The sequence below is a fragment of the Cygnus olor genome, chromosome 3, assembly GCF_009769625.2.
Source record: "Cygnus olor isolate bCygOlo1 chromosome 3, bCygOlo1.pri.v2, whole genome shotgun sequence".
In the NCBI taxonomy this organism is placed as follows: Eukaryota; Metazoa; Chordata; class Aves; order Anseriformes; family Anatidae; genus Cygnus; species Cygnus olor.
In genome coordinates this window covers 78,257,413-78,273,893 of record NC_049171.1, presented here as the reverse complement: position 1 = coordinate 78,273,893, position 16,481 = coordinate 78,257,413, and the positions used below count along the sequence as shown (strand labels likewise).

General features: G+C 44.4%; 1 protein-coding gene across 1 annotated transcript in view; it reads right to left on the bottom strand.

Annotated features, from left to right (window-relative positions):
* The window catches only part of ABCB10 (ATP binding cassette subfamily B member 10), a 30,712-nt gene extending 19,286 nt beyond the window's left edge, over window positions 1–11,426 (bottom strand). The window contains exons 1-3 of the mRNA XM_040552585.1: window positions 11,096–11,426; window positions 1,114–1,314; window positions 574–776 (exon numbers count right to left, since the gene is read on the bottom strand). Of these exons, the coding sequence (XP_040408519.1) occupies window positions 574–776; window positions 1,114–1,314; window positions 11,096–11,426 (735 nt within the window). The remainder of the gene's footprint in view (window positions 1–573; window positions 777–1,113; window positions 1,315–11,095) is intronic.
* Between the last annotated feature and the right edge of the window lie 5,055 nt (window positions 11,427–16,481).

Here is a 16,481-nt window from a genome sequence, read left to right as displayed (position 1 = left end):
GGTGATCTTGAAGGTCTTTTCTAATTGAGATGATTCTAGGATTCTATTATATGATTCTATGTTCTTTATTGACAGATTAAAGCTGAAAGACTACCACTCATAAAAATCTTCAGTGGTAATTTGAAGTTCAGTGCGGTTTTTGCTCACCTAGGCTTTACCCAGAATCAACAAACTTCAACGACTTTCACATCAGGCCCCTCACACCTTATTCTACCTACAATCATGGGAACATTATCACTTATTTTAATGTCTTCAGTAAGAATGGAGTTCAATTATTTGTCTATAATTTCACTTGATAAATTAGGGAAGCAAGAGTAGTTAATTTCAAACCTTCATTCTCCATTTTTTGGCTCCATATTTTGGCTCATGAATAAACATCAAGTGGCTATAGGCACACCATCTCTTGCAATGCAACGCACAAAGGTTATTGTATGCGTTAATAACCAATGAAATACACTTGGATCCAAGAACACACAACAGTTGCTGGACTGAATGGCATTCACACATTACCAAACAGAAGTGAAACAAAGATGAAACTGCAAGAAGCAACAAGCAAGGAGGAGACCACCCTACCATCATTCCAACCCCCACAGATGCCTGAGCTGCTGCTCTGAGCCCATCGGAAAGGTTTTCAGTCAGTGAACGGCCCAAGAGCGCTGTATCTGAAGATAAGCGGTTTATCAGCTCTCCTGTTCTGGTCTTGTCAAAGAAAGCAGTTTCTTGCTTCAGAATAGAGGAGAACAAGGTTGTTCGCAAACGTTTCACAATTCTTTGTCCTGTCAGAAACAGAAGGCAGTCAAGCATGGCATACAAGACTTTACACACACCAGCCATATAGAAATCGCTGAACTCTACAACACTGAACCAGTCACGTTACAGAGTTTTAACGTACCACTGGAGGGGGAGCTTTGAGATATCACGTAACAGTAAACAAAACTGAACAATTATTTCAGCATGCTTATCTTTTCACTATTAATATACCTTTGATCCGGTAAGAAAAGGTACTGATTCCATGACAATTTCTTAGCCGGTGCCAAGAATTCATTTCAGATCGCTAGATATGCTGACTCTGTGAAAACAAGGTAACTCACAGGTCCACTTTTTTGCTTTTACCTGCAGTCTGCATGAGGTAGACACGAGTAGCATTAGCAGCAGCACCACATAAAAAGATTCCGCTCAGCAAGGCACACAGGCTGGACAGGCTGTCCGTGAAGTCTTCGCTGGGATTTGTGTAAATAACGTCAATAACTTTCCCCAGAAAGAAAGGGGCTGACATGGTAATGACACTGGAAACTGTCAGAAAGCCAACAGCAGCTGCAAATCAACATGGAAAAGGCAAGGAAAAAGAGTCTGAATTTGCAAGATCGCTAATAATACATACGAAATACTTTTTCTCTTGAAATTTCTATTAAGCTCGTGAGAGCCAGCACTAAATAATCAACATTCTTTTAGGCCCCATTCTGAATGGGATATTTTAAGTCACTGTAGAAATTAACTTAGGCAAGGCACGTATTAAAATCCTGAAAGCCTCTCTATATAATCACAGCCCTGGAATTGTTCCTTTTGTCTGACATTTCCCCTTACGCTCGACAAAGTTAACTTTCCACACTTCATCCTTAGACAGCACAACAATTAGTAAGTTTTCCATATCTCACAAACAATCCTTCACTCCAGTTTGGTTTGTATTTCATTATTCATGTTTATTACCATATCATCATATTAAGGCTTCCAGTAGTCTGAGATAACAATGGACTGAAGTAAAGATCCATTTGAGAACCTTCTAAACCATACAATTTTATTTGCAAATAAATGTGTTTTACTCTTGATGGGCAAGAATTTAATACATTTGTTTTGTTTTACTCTTCACTATCGCTGGTCTCAAAGAAAAACAGGGTACGTACAAACAGAAGTCTGTTGGAATTGCAAGATCACCTGTGTAACTGTTCGAAGTTGTGTCACAGCGTATTAAAATTGCACTGGACCAAGACTTAGCCTTATGAACTTTATTCTGCAAAGAACTTTCCTGAGCCAAGAATACAGCTTGATTCTGAGGAGGCAAGCCAAGCCTGAAAGGCTGAGAGCTAGAAAAAAATCCTCTTGATTGGAAACTGAACAAACCTGATATGAAAACCACTGAACCACAACAAACAATGCCATTTATACAGCATAATTTTCAAATAGCCAACCCCACACTTAGAGCAACCATTCACGGGACTACTATAAAACTACTAGCAGATAATGTCTTTAAAGGCAAAAAGGAACTCCATTGCAAATCCTGGAGTTGTCCCAGTTTTCCTTCCATTTTAATGAGCTTCTGTTATTGCTTTTATTATGACAAGAGCAGAGAGCCCCCAGCAGCGCACTGCTGTGAGCAGTATGCCTCACATCTGTCACAGAGGCTGTGATGCCCCTTACCACCTCCACACACACACACGGAAAGCTTTGTTTCAGTTTTTACTTTAAGTGTAAATACAGCTGTGCATTTATGATGAAGAATTCAAGGTATAAAGAACTGCATACCCACCACCACCTGAAGCAAATGCTTTAGCTTGAAGCTACAGAACCTGTACAAAGCCAGGGTAGAAAGCAAAAGACTGCTGCTGCAAACTTATGTAACCCATGACACAGACAAGTCTCATGAACATATTATTTAGTAGCTAAAGCTTCACACAAACAAGTGACCTTATTAGCAGGCTGGCTGCAGGGGTGTATTCAGGTTGTGAAGCAGCAGGGAAAAATCCAACAAGGCTGGGTCATCTCCTGGCAGGAAAAGCTGCTCTATAAGACAGGGGAAGACGGTCAAAAGCATTGCTTTTACAGTCACAGTGCTGTGTAGCAGCTCGGTGTCCTTGAGTCCAGCCCTTTTCTCAATTATGGATGGAACTGGACAGCTACATACATAAATATTCAGCAAAGAAAACGGAGCATACAGCTAAAATTCGTCTACGCCTGCCTAGTGGTACGGCATTCCTGGCTTGGATTTACCTTCAGCTCTTCTTCATTTCATGAATAGCATGGATTTCACTGTAATTACCTCCAGCAGCTTTAACTGAACTAAAAGTAAATACCAGTACCTAATGCAAACTGAAGACTACTAAACTACTGCAATATCAGTCAAAGTGTCAAAAATATACAGGAACAGTGCAGCCCTGAAAATGAAGGCTCACACAATCCAGACTGTTATTTTTAATTTTCCCCTTAAGCAGTATGCACGTCTATAGCAATTTAATCACAAATCACACGCAAAATGAGGTTCCATAATTGAAACTCTCACTTTGATTACACCAGCGGAATAACTAGAAAATTGCACAGATGCCAAGCTGTTGATCTTTTTTTTTTTTTAAACTGTCGACTAATTAAAGAAAAAGTAATCAGCAAACAGTCCTATCTCCCCGCTCAAAGAAGAGCTGTCACTGTGATAAGTGGCCAAAGGGAGGAGTACGAGGTGTTCAGCAAGCAGATACGAAGACACTTCGGTGACACTGGAGGCTGTCATTGACAGAAAAAAAGGTCAGAGTAAACTTTATAGCATTCATTTCATACAGCCTACTCTGTTAGCTAGAAGATTGTGTCAAACGAAATAGTGCATTCTGGAAAAAAAAATATATATATAAAAACACATATATATTTAGAGAACATCAGTTTTGCAGGCTATGAGATGAAAACAAAATGTGAAGCAAATCAATGGGACTTACAAACCCGGAGCTATATCAGGTGGAAAACAGAGGCAAAGACAAGGCGACCTGGCTCCTGGAGCAGCTGAGAAGCCCTGCTGGAAATCTTAAGCAAACATTTTGCTTGTCTGCCTGCACAGAAACCTAGATGGCTGTGCAAAGTGATGCCTTTATCACTGCAGAGATCAGCATGCTCTCTATTAAAGCTAAAGTGGGTTTGCTTTTTGACAGCAGATCTGCAACTTCATTTCACTACAGACACACTCTTGGCACAGAGGACTGGCCACCAACTGATAAACTGGGGTATTTACAAGCAATAACAAGCCAGAGCTATCAGAAATCTCTCTTCAGAACAGGGACGGAGTGACTCCGAAGGATCGTAATACCCATTTTCTACATGCAAGAACAACACCAAGAGTGCTATGAAAATCTCTAATTTTGCTGGTCCTTACCAGACCATCCCTCTCACCCCATACAGTATGTGGAAGAGTACAAAGCAAAGAAACAGTCCTTCTCCCAGAAAGGCTTGCAAACAATTTTAAACACAAATACGTAAAGATTTGACCTCAGATGAATTAAGATCATTCAAGTCAATCAAGGGACAAAGGACATTAAAACAACGCAATAATGATGCTTGGCAACACATCGACACAGCAAATGAAAGCGGTACCTAGCTTTTCCTATTCAGTAAGGTTACAGATGTTACCTCCCGGAATATTTCACGCATTTTCCTGGTGTCATTTGAACATGAGCTGGCAGGACGGAGCTCTGGATTTGTGAGAGATGCTCTTCTAGTAGAAACTGAGAATGCTTGTCCTTTACTAGTTATCCGTCCAGTTTTATTCAAATACATACGGACTTTTTAAGATTAACACTGAATTTCCACAAATACATTTGGAGTGGTGAATAAAGTCTACTACTGCACACACATGGAGATCAGGCCATTCATTGTTATTTTATAGTAGAAAGGCCCACTGATAAATTCCGTGTTTGCTGGGTAGGTGAAGTACATTTCTGTCTGGGGAATCCTGGCCACAAGGAATTAGTTTTGGATTATGCAGGAAGGCTGAATGGCTGTTATCAACACTGTGAAGAGGCAGTTCTGCAAATAATGATTTCAAGATAGAATCTTCTTCCAGAATACACTGTCAGCAATTAAGGATTTTCTAATAGTCCTCCTTAGATCATTAAAGAACAACTCTAATACTGTTCTCAGGAGAAATACGGTGTGTGTCTGACAGCACAGCTATATAAGACATATCCAGTACATTCTGGAAAGCTGCTAGCTCTTTTAGTGCAGGTGTGTTAATTTACAGGTGTGGTCAATATGCTGAATCTTGCAAGTTACTATTTTCTGTGATGATTATGGGGTTTAGAAAAATTTTATAGGAGGATTCTAAAGACAGTTTGATGTGGTTATTGGATCATTGGTGTTTTGTTTTTTTTTTTTAAGCACAAAAGAACAGTTCAAGTTTCGAAATGACAAAGACTTTTTTTTCTTTGGTACACCAACAATACCGTTGCACAACTTAAGATATCTTTAAGACAGCTCATGAAAACGCTGGCATACTGTGGGTCATCTGACTGACCAGGATTATACAACAACAGTTTGGAGAAACTCTCAGAGAAAATTGCTGTGGAACAGAAATTAAATGAGATGTTATTTCAAAGGTATAGCCTGTCTCTCTTAGGAACAAGATCAGTGTCTGAAGGGCACAGAGAGATAGATGCCAGTGCTGGAGAGAGCCCCAGAGTATCGGCTGGGTGCATCCCTTGTGCTCAGCACATTTACATGATGCAACTTAGGGAAGTCTATCATCTTGAAGAAAGCCTGCTCTTCGAGTCATGACATGTTCGGGATTCACAGAAATCATCGTCAGGAGCTCCTCACCGAGGCTCCCATGAGCAAGCAGGACTGACCTGCCAGGAGTCCTTTGCTACACAGCAAACGAAATAACAACAGGCTACAGAGGATTTGTAGAAGAGCTTTCAGAGAAGATACTTAATGAGAGAGGCAGAACACAGTGGTTTGAGGAAGCCCAAGCAAGGGAGGAGCAAGTAGGACTGCTGCTTTGCACAGGAGAGGAGGAAGAGGCAGCAAGGCCCGCGGCCTCCCTGAAGGCCCTTGCACAGCTGTGCAAAACCTCTGCCTGAGAGCAATGACGGAGGCTTGACTCGAACCGACTGTAAGGAAGCGCCTGCACTTTCTCTCAAGAAGTATGGTATCTCTGTTTTACAATTTGTTGTTATCAACACACACAGCACCTCAAGCTGGTCTTTTAAGACACTCGCAAAGAGCCTGTCACAAACAGGCCTCTTCTTCACCGTATTCTGCCATTGTGGAAAACCTTTGGAACCCACACACAAAACGTAAAACCACACACACAAAACGTAAAAGCAATTACTTTGCTGGGGCTAGGGGAGAGGAAAAGCTTATTATCCTATCAAAACCCACTACAAATGGATGGCCCATTTATTTACCCAGGCCAGAATCCTCTGTATGTTTTCAGCACCTTCCCTGGGCTATTATTTCAGGAGAATGGACCTGTCTGTAGTTCAGGTACAGCAGAAGTACAGAGTTCACTCAGAAAAGTAGGAAAGTATTAGAAGTTTCTTAGTATTTACCACTATACGTTAAAATAGCTTAAACAATAAATTATGGGCTCACAGTGTTTAATCGGAGATATTTAAAAAACAGACTTCCTTCCAATAGCAAAGTAGCTAAAATTTCTATTTTGTTTTCTCATGATATTGATTTTCCTCAGCTATAAAAATCAGCCAAGCTTCTAACCACCAAATATTGGAAAGTCATAAAATAACTCCAGGTTTGCAGGAGAAGTACGGCTTTTTTTTTAATTTACTTTTGACATGTTTAAAATGAAAGCACCTAACTTGTTCATATTTATCTTGTGCAGAAGACAGTCTTTACGTCAGACCAATCTAGCAATTATTCCTTCTATCTTCACAGTTCACTCAAACAGAGAGTGCAGCAAAAACATTTCCCAGAGAAACAGAGTCCTAAGCCCCTAATTGATGACAGCGGCCAGCAGTTACTGTTTCTGCTGTGAAAAAGCAGAAAAGCTATTTCAGTGAAATAGCTTCACTAAGTTCACCACCAACTTAAGATAAGGAACTGTCACAAACCGGCCAAAGAATTAGATTTTTTTTTGTGATAAAGCTACAAGGCTGCTCAAATCTTTTTTTTAAGCTCAATAACAAACACCAACAAAATCAGAAGAAAAGCTGGGGGGAGAGGGAATTCAGCCTCTTTGATTTCTACAAAAGGCACCACGGCACATGAGAAAACAATCAGCACGTTACCTCTGTAAATATCATACATACAGTAATTACAATTTTAAAACCACAACAATTGCCTTCAGAAAATTCAAGTTAAGGTGCGATTGTTGAGTAGCTTTTAGACAAGCAGAACCGCCTTACAGTATCGCAATATAGTACCAGAAAACAGTGGCCACTTACGCAGACTTGAGAAGTGAACCTAAATTTTGGCCAGGAATGTCCCAGCTACTGGGTGGCAGCACGAAACAGCAAGATTTACAAGCGCGGGGTTCAATCCAAGTTCCAAAGAGAAGGGCATGCTGGTGCCTCCAAGCCTTGGCTCCCACCAGCTTCCTTCCTGTTATGCACACTACAGAATTAATTTGACTCACCATCAAGGTTTTAGGGAGTGTGTGAAAACTGATTTTTTTCAAAGGCATGTCTGTCTTTTAGTTAATTTTTAAATGGAAAAGTAAATGCATATCTTTAAAACGGAGCGTGGATTGCCTGCTGATGTTCAAAATCATGCTGCAAAACTTGGAAGAGCAAAAGTTTCAAAATTAAACCATGCAAGTGTTACTACAAGCTAAATACATATTATTTGCCTGATTTCACTTCCTAAAATAACTAAAAAAAAATAAGTTTTCAAAGATACTCCTACTCAAGTACTTGACATAATGCTCGTACAAGATGACATTTTTTAATAACTAAAATTATGGTCTTCCGGTAGTAATACTCAGAACTGATGCGCTCCATATTTCTACCTGCATTCTGTACAAAAAAAGATAAAATAAATTCAAGCTGTTCACTACTCCAATCAAAGGAACTAGTAAATTATTAAAATAGTTTCTGAACTACATTACAAAGAAATGTAAAAACTTCAGGTACTCTTGGGTACAATACTTTGATCCTATTTTTTTTAAATCGTCTTTCTTTAAGAATTGTTTTTTATAGCAGTTTATTCCTTATTAAAAATTACAAAAGGAAAATCTACAGCAATTCAAGTATTCCTCATTCAAGTATGAGAAAGTGCATCACCTGGCATAACTTCAAAGTACAGAAAAAACAGATTATGAACAAGGCAGCATTCCTCTCATTTCATGGCAACCCTAACTCACAGGGAAAAAGCTACTAAAAAAGATTCCCAAAATTCTAAAATGAAACTTACAAAATAACACTTTGTGCACATCTTTAGAGAAGACCTGAGTACAAACCGAACCTTCTTACTTTGATTCAGTCCGTGTTATACAGGAAAAGGGCACACTTTGCTGTTGGATTAAAAATTTCTAAATTTCTTGTGCTTACCCTGCAATTCAATAGAGCTATTCTTTACTTGGCGTGCGGTTTGGATGAAGCGCAACAGACAGATTCTCACAGGGAGAAACAAGGAGGTGGGAAGAAATAAAAAGGATCATTTTGAAAAGGCATTTTTGTGGCCTCGCAAACATAGTGGGATTTAGTAATTTCAGCGATGGCTATGTCCTGCTCCCTGGGAACTGAATTTAGCTGAAGACACCGGTTTACCTGACTGACTGCACAACATTAGATAAAGAATTCTTGAAACGACTCTCCACCTTTGTTAAATCTGGGAGGTATTACAGAATTAAAAAACTCATAATTTCACTGCACAAAAATGTGGCCACTAATGGAGTAAATTGCCATTGTAGTATTTAATCATCTTTTTACCCCTGTTATTAAGAACTACTAATTTAACAGACATGTCCTGTTTAAGCTGTACCCAGCTCTAGGAGTAACTGAGGATGAAAGATAGGGTATATCACACTGAGATAAGTGTGCGTGTGTATTTTTGGCAGTACAATATTTGGTAATTTTCACTTCTATCTTCCCTTCTAATGGACTCTGGAGGGCCAGCACCTCCTTCTGTGAAGGAACTGTTGCAGGGGGTGCTGCATGCCAGTACACAGCAATGTCAGGCCAAAGCACACCACTGCTTCCTGGGCCCGCAGACGGGGAAGAGGCTGTGTGTAAAACAAGATGAAAATACCTCCCCTGCTGCCAGCTAGGACAGGTCACCTTCCCCTTTGCCTCTGCACCTCCTCAGCTGACACCACGTCCCCCCTGCACCCAGCCAGGTGAACCTACTCTTGCACAAGCTGCTCTTCCTCACAAATCATCCTCCCCTGCTCCCTAGCCCTGACATCAGTGCAAGGGCTCCGTCTTCTTCTGTGGCTATGAACTTCAGGGTGGGATGACACAGAGCAGAACAGCCCCTGCCGCCCGGTATTACGGAAGAGGTACACGACTCCATGGGGGCAATGCCATAAGCCTCTGTTACCAGCCACGGGCTGCGTAACCTGCAGAAGGTCTGGAAGAGATCAACTTTCTTGCAAAACAAAACTGCACCTGTAAGCTTCTTAAGAGATCCCATTGCGTTTGCTACATGGGCTTGAAGAGGAAATTAAATGTTTCACCCTAGATTCATTGTCTCGCACTGTGAAGCCATTAACCTTTCTCTTTCCTTAGAGAACAGAGGTAAAAGATGCTGAGTTTGTAAGGACTAGTTTTGTAGTATAAAGATATTACAGGAACAAGAGAAAATGTATTTTAACATATGTTAGATACAACGCACATATGTGATTTCCCTACAACCACCTACAAGAGCATTTTTACCCATATTTTTTATTCCCGCTCTCTAAAACGACCCAAGGTACCTTCCTTGTTTGCTTTTCCATCTTCTCCCTCTATTACAACTTCACAACAGAAGTTTTGCTTTAATTAATGTGTCAATAAGGAAGAAAACTTTTACATAAACTCACTTTGTTCCCAGAATGAAGACAAACAAAAAAGTAGTTATTACTTTTGCATGTTCTCCCCCCCCCATTCTCATGAATTGGTATTATCAAGTTAATTTTTTTTTTAAATAATTCAGGCCATTTTGTTATCTCAAAAGATAAAACTGCATGTAGCTGATTTTTAGTAACTGCGGCAGTCAATTTACTTAGATAAAAACATCAGGATACTGCACAGGTGATGGATACTTAGCCCTATTTTAGAACACAATTGCACACTACTGTACTCAGTGGTAAATTGAGTTCTCAGCTAGCTCTGAGCCTCTGAATCCTAAAACCCTTCTTTAAAACAACTGGGCTCTTTGTTTTTGCAGGTTTTGCATGGAAACAAACAAGAACCTCACTGAAAGTCAGCAGGCAATCTCTGATCGGTTCTTCACCAAAATCCGAACAGGCTGAACATTACTTACTGGCAAAGGGATTTTAATTTTTAGTTCATAAGCCAGCAAAGAAAAATAACTGCGAGCAAGACTGAAGCCTTACTGAACACCACTTTTACTCCCTTCATCCATCAAATTTTCCCTGCTTTCACTCCGCACACACAAGACAGCTGCGTTAGCTGCATGAAGCAGGTGCTCATGACATAGAAAGACCTTTTTTTTTTTTTAATATTCATTTGGATCCAAGTTATTTTGGCTGTGTAACGCTAATACATAAACAGGTTCTGTAGCTACCCACTATGAATAAAAACTTGCAAGAGTATTTCACATTCCTCAAAGACACGTCTTCGAAGAAGCCTACCCACCGCACCTCTTCGCTGTTACCAAATAAAGGTAACAGAGAGGAACACCACTTATCCACAGTGGGAAGGAACTGCTCGAGTGCTTTGCAGAGCCCTAATGCTGCCATATAGCACACACATGCCCCACATAATTAAGGCATTTTATGTTTTGCAGCCCGACAGGACTAATGCCACCACACAGCACACGAGCTGCACACCATTAAGCTGTTTAAAAAAGCAATAAAACCCACAACCGTTGGATATTGCCTTTTTACGAGGAGCTATTATGCCACGATCCCTGTGAGAAGGGATACCGCGAGCAGTTTGTATCTACTCGGTGTAGAGGACGCTGATCTGTTAGAGGTGCAATACGTGATTGTGGTGCTCGACTTCACCCTAGAGAAACCGAGAAGAAGTAACGCATTTTAAAAGCATCTTTAAAAGTTTTAGGCGAGCAATTCCCGGCAATTATAACTCCAATTGCTGTAACACCCTGCGGACTCCCACCGCACAGCCCCGCGTTGGCCGCGCGGGACTCGCCAACCTCTCGCCTCCCCCTCGAACCGAGGATCCGGAGGGCGGCTGCGGGAGCCCCCCCGCCCCGCGGCCGGTACCTGTCAGTCTCCAGCGCTCGGGCTGCGCCAGGGCCAGCAGCCTGCCGGCCGGGAGCCGCGGCGGGCCGCCGGCAGCCGCCCCCCGCCGCGGCCCGGGCGGCTCGGCGCTGGCGGCGCTGAGGGGGCGCGGGGCGCCGCCGGCCGGCCGCGGCGGGGCGAGGAGGAGGCGGCGGCGGCACGGCGGGCGCGGAGGCGGCGGCCCGGGGGGCGCCCCGCAGGCGGCGGCGGAGCGCGGCGGGGCGCTGAAGGCGGCGGCCCGAGCCCACGGGGGAGGCGCCGCCCGCCGCAGCAGCGGCAGCAGCCAGGGCAGGCGCGGCGCGTAGCCCGACATGGCGCTGGTGGCGGTGCCCGCCGCGCCGGTGTGCGGCAGGAGGAGGCGCCTCGCAGCCGCCGCCGCCGCCGCCGCCGCCCATGGGCCGGGAGCCGGTACCCCCGCGGCGGCCCGGGCCGGGGCCGGCCCTGCGGCGCGCTGATAAGGCTGCGGTTGGCGGCCTCCTCCCGGCCGCCGGCGGGGCCGCGCCTCGGGCCGCTGCCAGCGCCCTCTGCCGCCGCCCGGACGGAGGGAGAGAGAGGGGGGCCGGCACACGGCGAAATGGCGGCCGGGCTGCGCGGCTTACCCGGGGCGGGTGGCTCAGAATCGACTCGGTGGCCCGAGCCCTCTGCCCCGCGGGTCTGGTCGGCGTCCAACACGAGAAACCCCCGGCTGCCCCTCGGGGTCACCGTCTGCCCGACCCCGTGCTGTGGTGTCGGTGTGAATTTACCCCATGAATCCTTACAGGTCTCATCCTGTGCTTGATCTAGGGGCTACGGGACCCATACAAAGAAGCCTCCATTCTTTGTTAATGCATACTGCTGCTCTTTGGGGTCACTGACTGCCCGACCCCGTGCTTGGAGCAGGAGCTGTGGTGTCTGTGTGAATTTATCCCATGCATCCTTATGGGCCCAATCCTGTGCTTGGATTTTGTATGGGATCCATACAAAGAAGCCTCCGTTCTCTCACTTTTTTTAATACATATTCCTGCACAGAGTACACACGATTTCCCAATAACACATCTGCCCTTAACCCTACGTTAAAGAAACTGGGTCACCAGAGACATGTTTTCCTGTAGTCCTGCATTACCAAATGTGCTGACCCCACGTGCCCCATCTTCCCATCCAGTCCAGCCAGCACTTCACCATGTCGAGTCAAACTTTGTCAATTTTTAACGCTGACTTGCAAGACTCGGTTTGCAAAAATAGCGTTTGATCCGCTACAAGCCCGCATGTATGTGAAGTGACATTGAAGGTTCAGGTGCGAACGCAGCCCTTGGCTACCACGAGTGACACAGCGAACCCCGCTGTACCGGGGGACATTTCTGGACCAGGACGCCCAGAGAGCCACCACCCCTGGGCTAAACCAGCTCTGCGGGCCCGGTGCCCTCACACTCCGCCTCTCCATAACGCCTCCCTTCTAGGCCCCCCGGAGCAGCCTCGCCTTTAAGCGCCACCCCACGGGTGCTCTCCGGCCCTAGGTGCCCCATGCAGGTCCCGGTCGCTGGGGGGGGGGGGGGGGGGGAGGCTCTTTTTCACGCCTCTCCCCTCCGGCGACCGCCCTGGGGACTTTTCTGGCGCTCGAGGCCTGCCCGCAGAGCGGAGGCGAGACCAATCGATCCCGCGGGCGACGAGCGGGGCGGGCCGGGGCGGGGCTGGGGCCGGGCCGGGACCCGCCTTGTGGCGGCCCGGCCTGGGCGGGAAGCGGCCCGTAGCTGCCTGGAGCCTTGGTGCCTTGAGGGGGGAAAACCTTGAGCCGTATTGAAGCAGTACGAAAGCAAAATAAAACATTCAGATCCCTCGATACCTACTCTTTTGCAGAGCCAGCTGAAGGCAAATGCAGTAGAGCTTTACATTACAACTTGTTTTAGGCTTTGGTTCTGTAAGGAAAAAAAAAAAAAGTGTTATAAAACACAACAACCCCCAAACTCACAGATGGTTACCCAGTCATCCTAAGCGGTCATGAGATATTTGCACTAGTGGAGTTGCCAGGAGGGAAGAGGGTGCCTACAATTCTGGCTATTCTTTCCCAGTTTGTTTGCCACATGCAGATTGCTCTGCTATTGCCTTAAGCAAAAATGGCAAAAGCACCAGCAGTGCAGCACACAAGTCTCCAGCTAAGCTGCTCACCAACACAAAAATGAGCAAAAGCTGCGCAAACATGCCTTGGTTCAACTCCAGCCATGGACTGAAGTTGTGATGTATTAACCTAAAAAACTACAAAGTCATGTGTGCGCTCACAACTCCAAACCTCGGGATGTCAGAGCTAATAGCTTGGGGTTGGCTGTTTTTTTGTTTGTTTGTTTTTGAACTATGTGCAGCTCAGGAAGGATTTGTGCTAGTCCTAAAGGACAAATATCAGTATATGAGCTTTGCTGTGCTTTTCTGGATGCCGGGCCATCTTCAACACGCAGTCAGCACTAACTTTTGTCTGGCGTTGTCTTAGAGTTCCCAGTTTACCACAGCAGTAAGCACACATCAGTTTCTGCACTTACCTTTACCCTCTCCATGACCTGTGAAGTATCACTAGTTATAACAAAGCCAGGTCCTGGACTGGCCAAAGGCAGACTTCAGAGGCTGTGATTATGGACACACAGAATATGGAACAAACCACCCCTACTCGTGCTGTGGAGGGGGCGCAGTGGGAGGAGGAACAACCTTCTTTCTCTGCTTCCTCAGAAGCTGAAGAGACCTGCTTCTTTTCACCTCCAACACAATCGATTCGTCTGTGTTTTATCATGAAGTTCTCACAGGAAAGTTGTTTAAAAATAATAAAAGAGGAAACGGAGATTCTCCCTTAGAGATCTTTGCTTTCTATGATGGACAGGTACTATCACTGCTGCCTAGGGCCCCAGAAACTGCTTCTGGCAAGAGTAATTGGTGTAATTAATGAGTAATCTAGTGACCTTGTTCCCCTTATTGTCCACCTACCCCTCCTCTACCCATCACTTACAGGAACATCCTGAGACTCATGTGTCTCATGCTTCAGTAGGAGCACTGCTGTGCCACTGAGCAGAAGCAGCGAGTGCCATGGCTCTGTCTAGGCAGCCTGCTTGCTTAAGTGAAAGTCTGATGTGGCACCTTCCAAATTAAAGGGTGTGGGGAAGTGGGATATCCCCCAAACATCCCAAAGAATATCACAAAATCAAAGGCTTCCTTCAGATGGAAACAGGTATGTTACCACTTAACTGTGCTAAACTATTTTAAGCCACAGTAAAAATAAATAAATAAATAAATAAATCCCTCTACCCTTTGGTAAGGGTAGAGGGATTCAGGGTTTCTTCCTTCCATCAGAGAAACACTGCCCATAGGCCTGGGGCTGGTGTGTCTGGGGAGGAGACCAGCTAAGGTCAGGAGGTGTCATGCTGGGCTCTCCTCCACAACACGGAGTTTCCCAGGGACAGGCTGTCCCTAAAATTTGAGGCCTGAGGGGGAAAAGCGCACAGAGAGAAGAGAGTCAGGCTCTTCCTTCCATACATGCCAAACCTTGACAGCGATTCCAAAAAGATCACAGTGCTGTGAAAGAATGAGGAAGAATTGCCCATAAACTAACTGAAAGACAGGGTGAATTCACCCTTTTAAAATTATTTCTATTTTTATTTGTAAATCCTGTGGCAAATTGACAATGCAAACTCCTACAACTCACTCTGCTGACCCCTATTGCTCTTTGGAACTGGGGTAACCAATATGCTTATACAGTACCGGACACCATAAAGTCCTATTCTTAGCTGATGCCTCAGCTGATGCTAAAAGTAGTTTTGTTATCAGGCCTGTCATCAGAGGATCGTGACTTCACAGAAGATTACAAACCTACACAAAGAGGAGACAACTCTATCCTAAACTGAACTGTGAAGATTTGAACTAGACAAGAAAGCAGGGCTGCTGATAAAGAAAGCAAGTCTTTCTCCTTTTCTAGACCTCAGCTTAATGCAGCTGACCCCTTCTCCTGTTTGAAAACAGGATGCATGTTTTAGTTACAGGGTAACACCTATGATAATCAAGTTATTGAAATAGCTTTTACAGCTGCCTTGTTCAAGAATTTCACAGTCCCAAGAGAACATTTCTGCAGGAAGATAGATGCAGTGGATAACATGGTGTCTTAAACCGGGCACTTAATAGAGAATATACTATCTTCTCTGTGTAGCTGCTGCTGAATACTGCTGCATAACAGCATCCAGGAAACAGAAACCCAAATGCAAGCTTAAAATTGTTAAATAAAAAAAAAAAAAAAAAAAATCAGTCCTGAGACAATTTTGTACTTGAAATACACTGAGCTTGGTGAGCATTGTTATTTCAGTCAGTTCTGGCTCCTATCCAGTACTTAAAAAAAAATAATATATAAATCATAGCTAACGTGCAGCATGATGGGATAGTCTTTGGCTAGGGACATTCAGGCAGTTAATTTAACTGTCACATTGGTGTCTTGTAATGGTACAGTTTTAGACCCTGGCTCAGTGCTGGCAACAAGACACCGCTCACAAGGAAGGCCATTTCAGGATTTAGTTGAAGAACATACCGAGCCTGGAGGACTAGCAGTCAACAGCAGTTAAAAAACAAGGTTAGCAGAATTGCCCAGAGTCCTCTTGATTTTTCTTGGCAAACCTAAAGGTTCTGTTAATGGAAATATCGCTTCTGTAAAATGTTCTTAGACTTACAAGACATTTGCAGGAGACAACTTTTTAACAAAAGAACCTGAATGGGGAGAAATATGAACTCCACTGCCAAGGGAGAGAAAACTCAGACTGAATGGTGAGGCAGGACGCTAATCAGGAGAAGCAAGTGTAAGAAGTAGGAAGGGCAACTCTAAGCTAGACCCGTGAAGAGGCACAGCACTTTGTTTATTAGAGCAAATAGCCTTTTCTTTCATCAGCATTCAGTGACTCAGCATGGACTTCTACCTCAGCTTTGTCTATATTTATTTTGTCCTGGACTACCTGACACCTTTTGAAAGGGTGTTTCGCTCTTCAAGGCCTTTATCAGTTCAAGAGGTTAGGGAACAGAGTATCAGTCAACGGATGTCAAAAACCAGGGAAATAGGTTCCCACCCACAAAAATCAAGGTGTAGAACTTGTTGCTGCAGAGAACTGCGGAAGCTAGGAGAATATAGCCGATTAAAAAATGGGCTGAGACAAAATTAATGAGAGACTAAATCCATCAGCAGCTATTGCTGATACGGGGCCTACAGTTTGGGAGGCCTATTAAGAACAAAAGCATAACTGCAAGAAGGCCAGAGTGTATAAACCATGGAGGGATTTTGTCTATACAACCTCTCTCTCTCACCTTTCCTCTCTGAGCACCTGTCTGATACCACGCGGTGCCTAGTGCAGCATCCAGGCTGCAAACGAAGCGAGCAGAG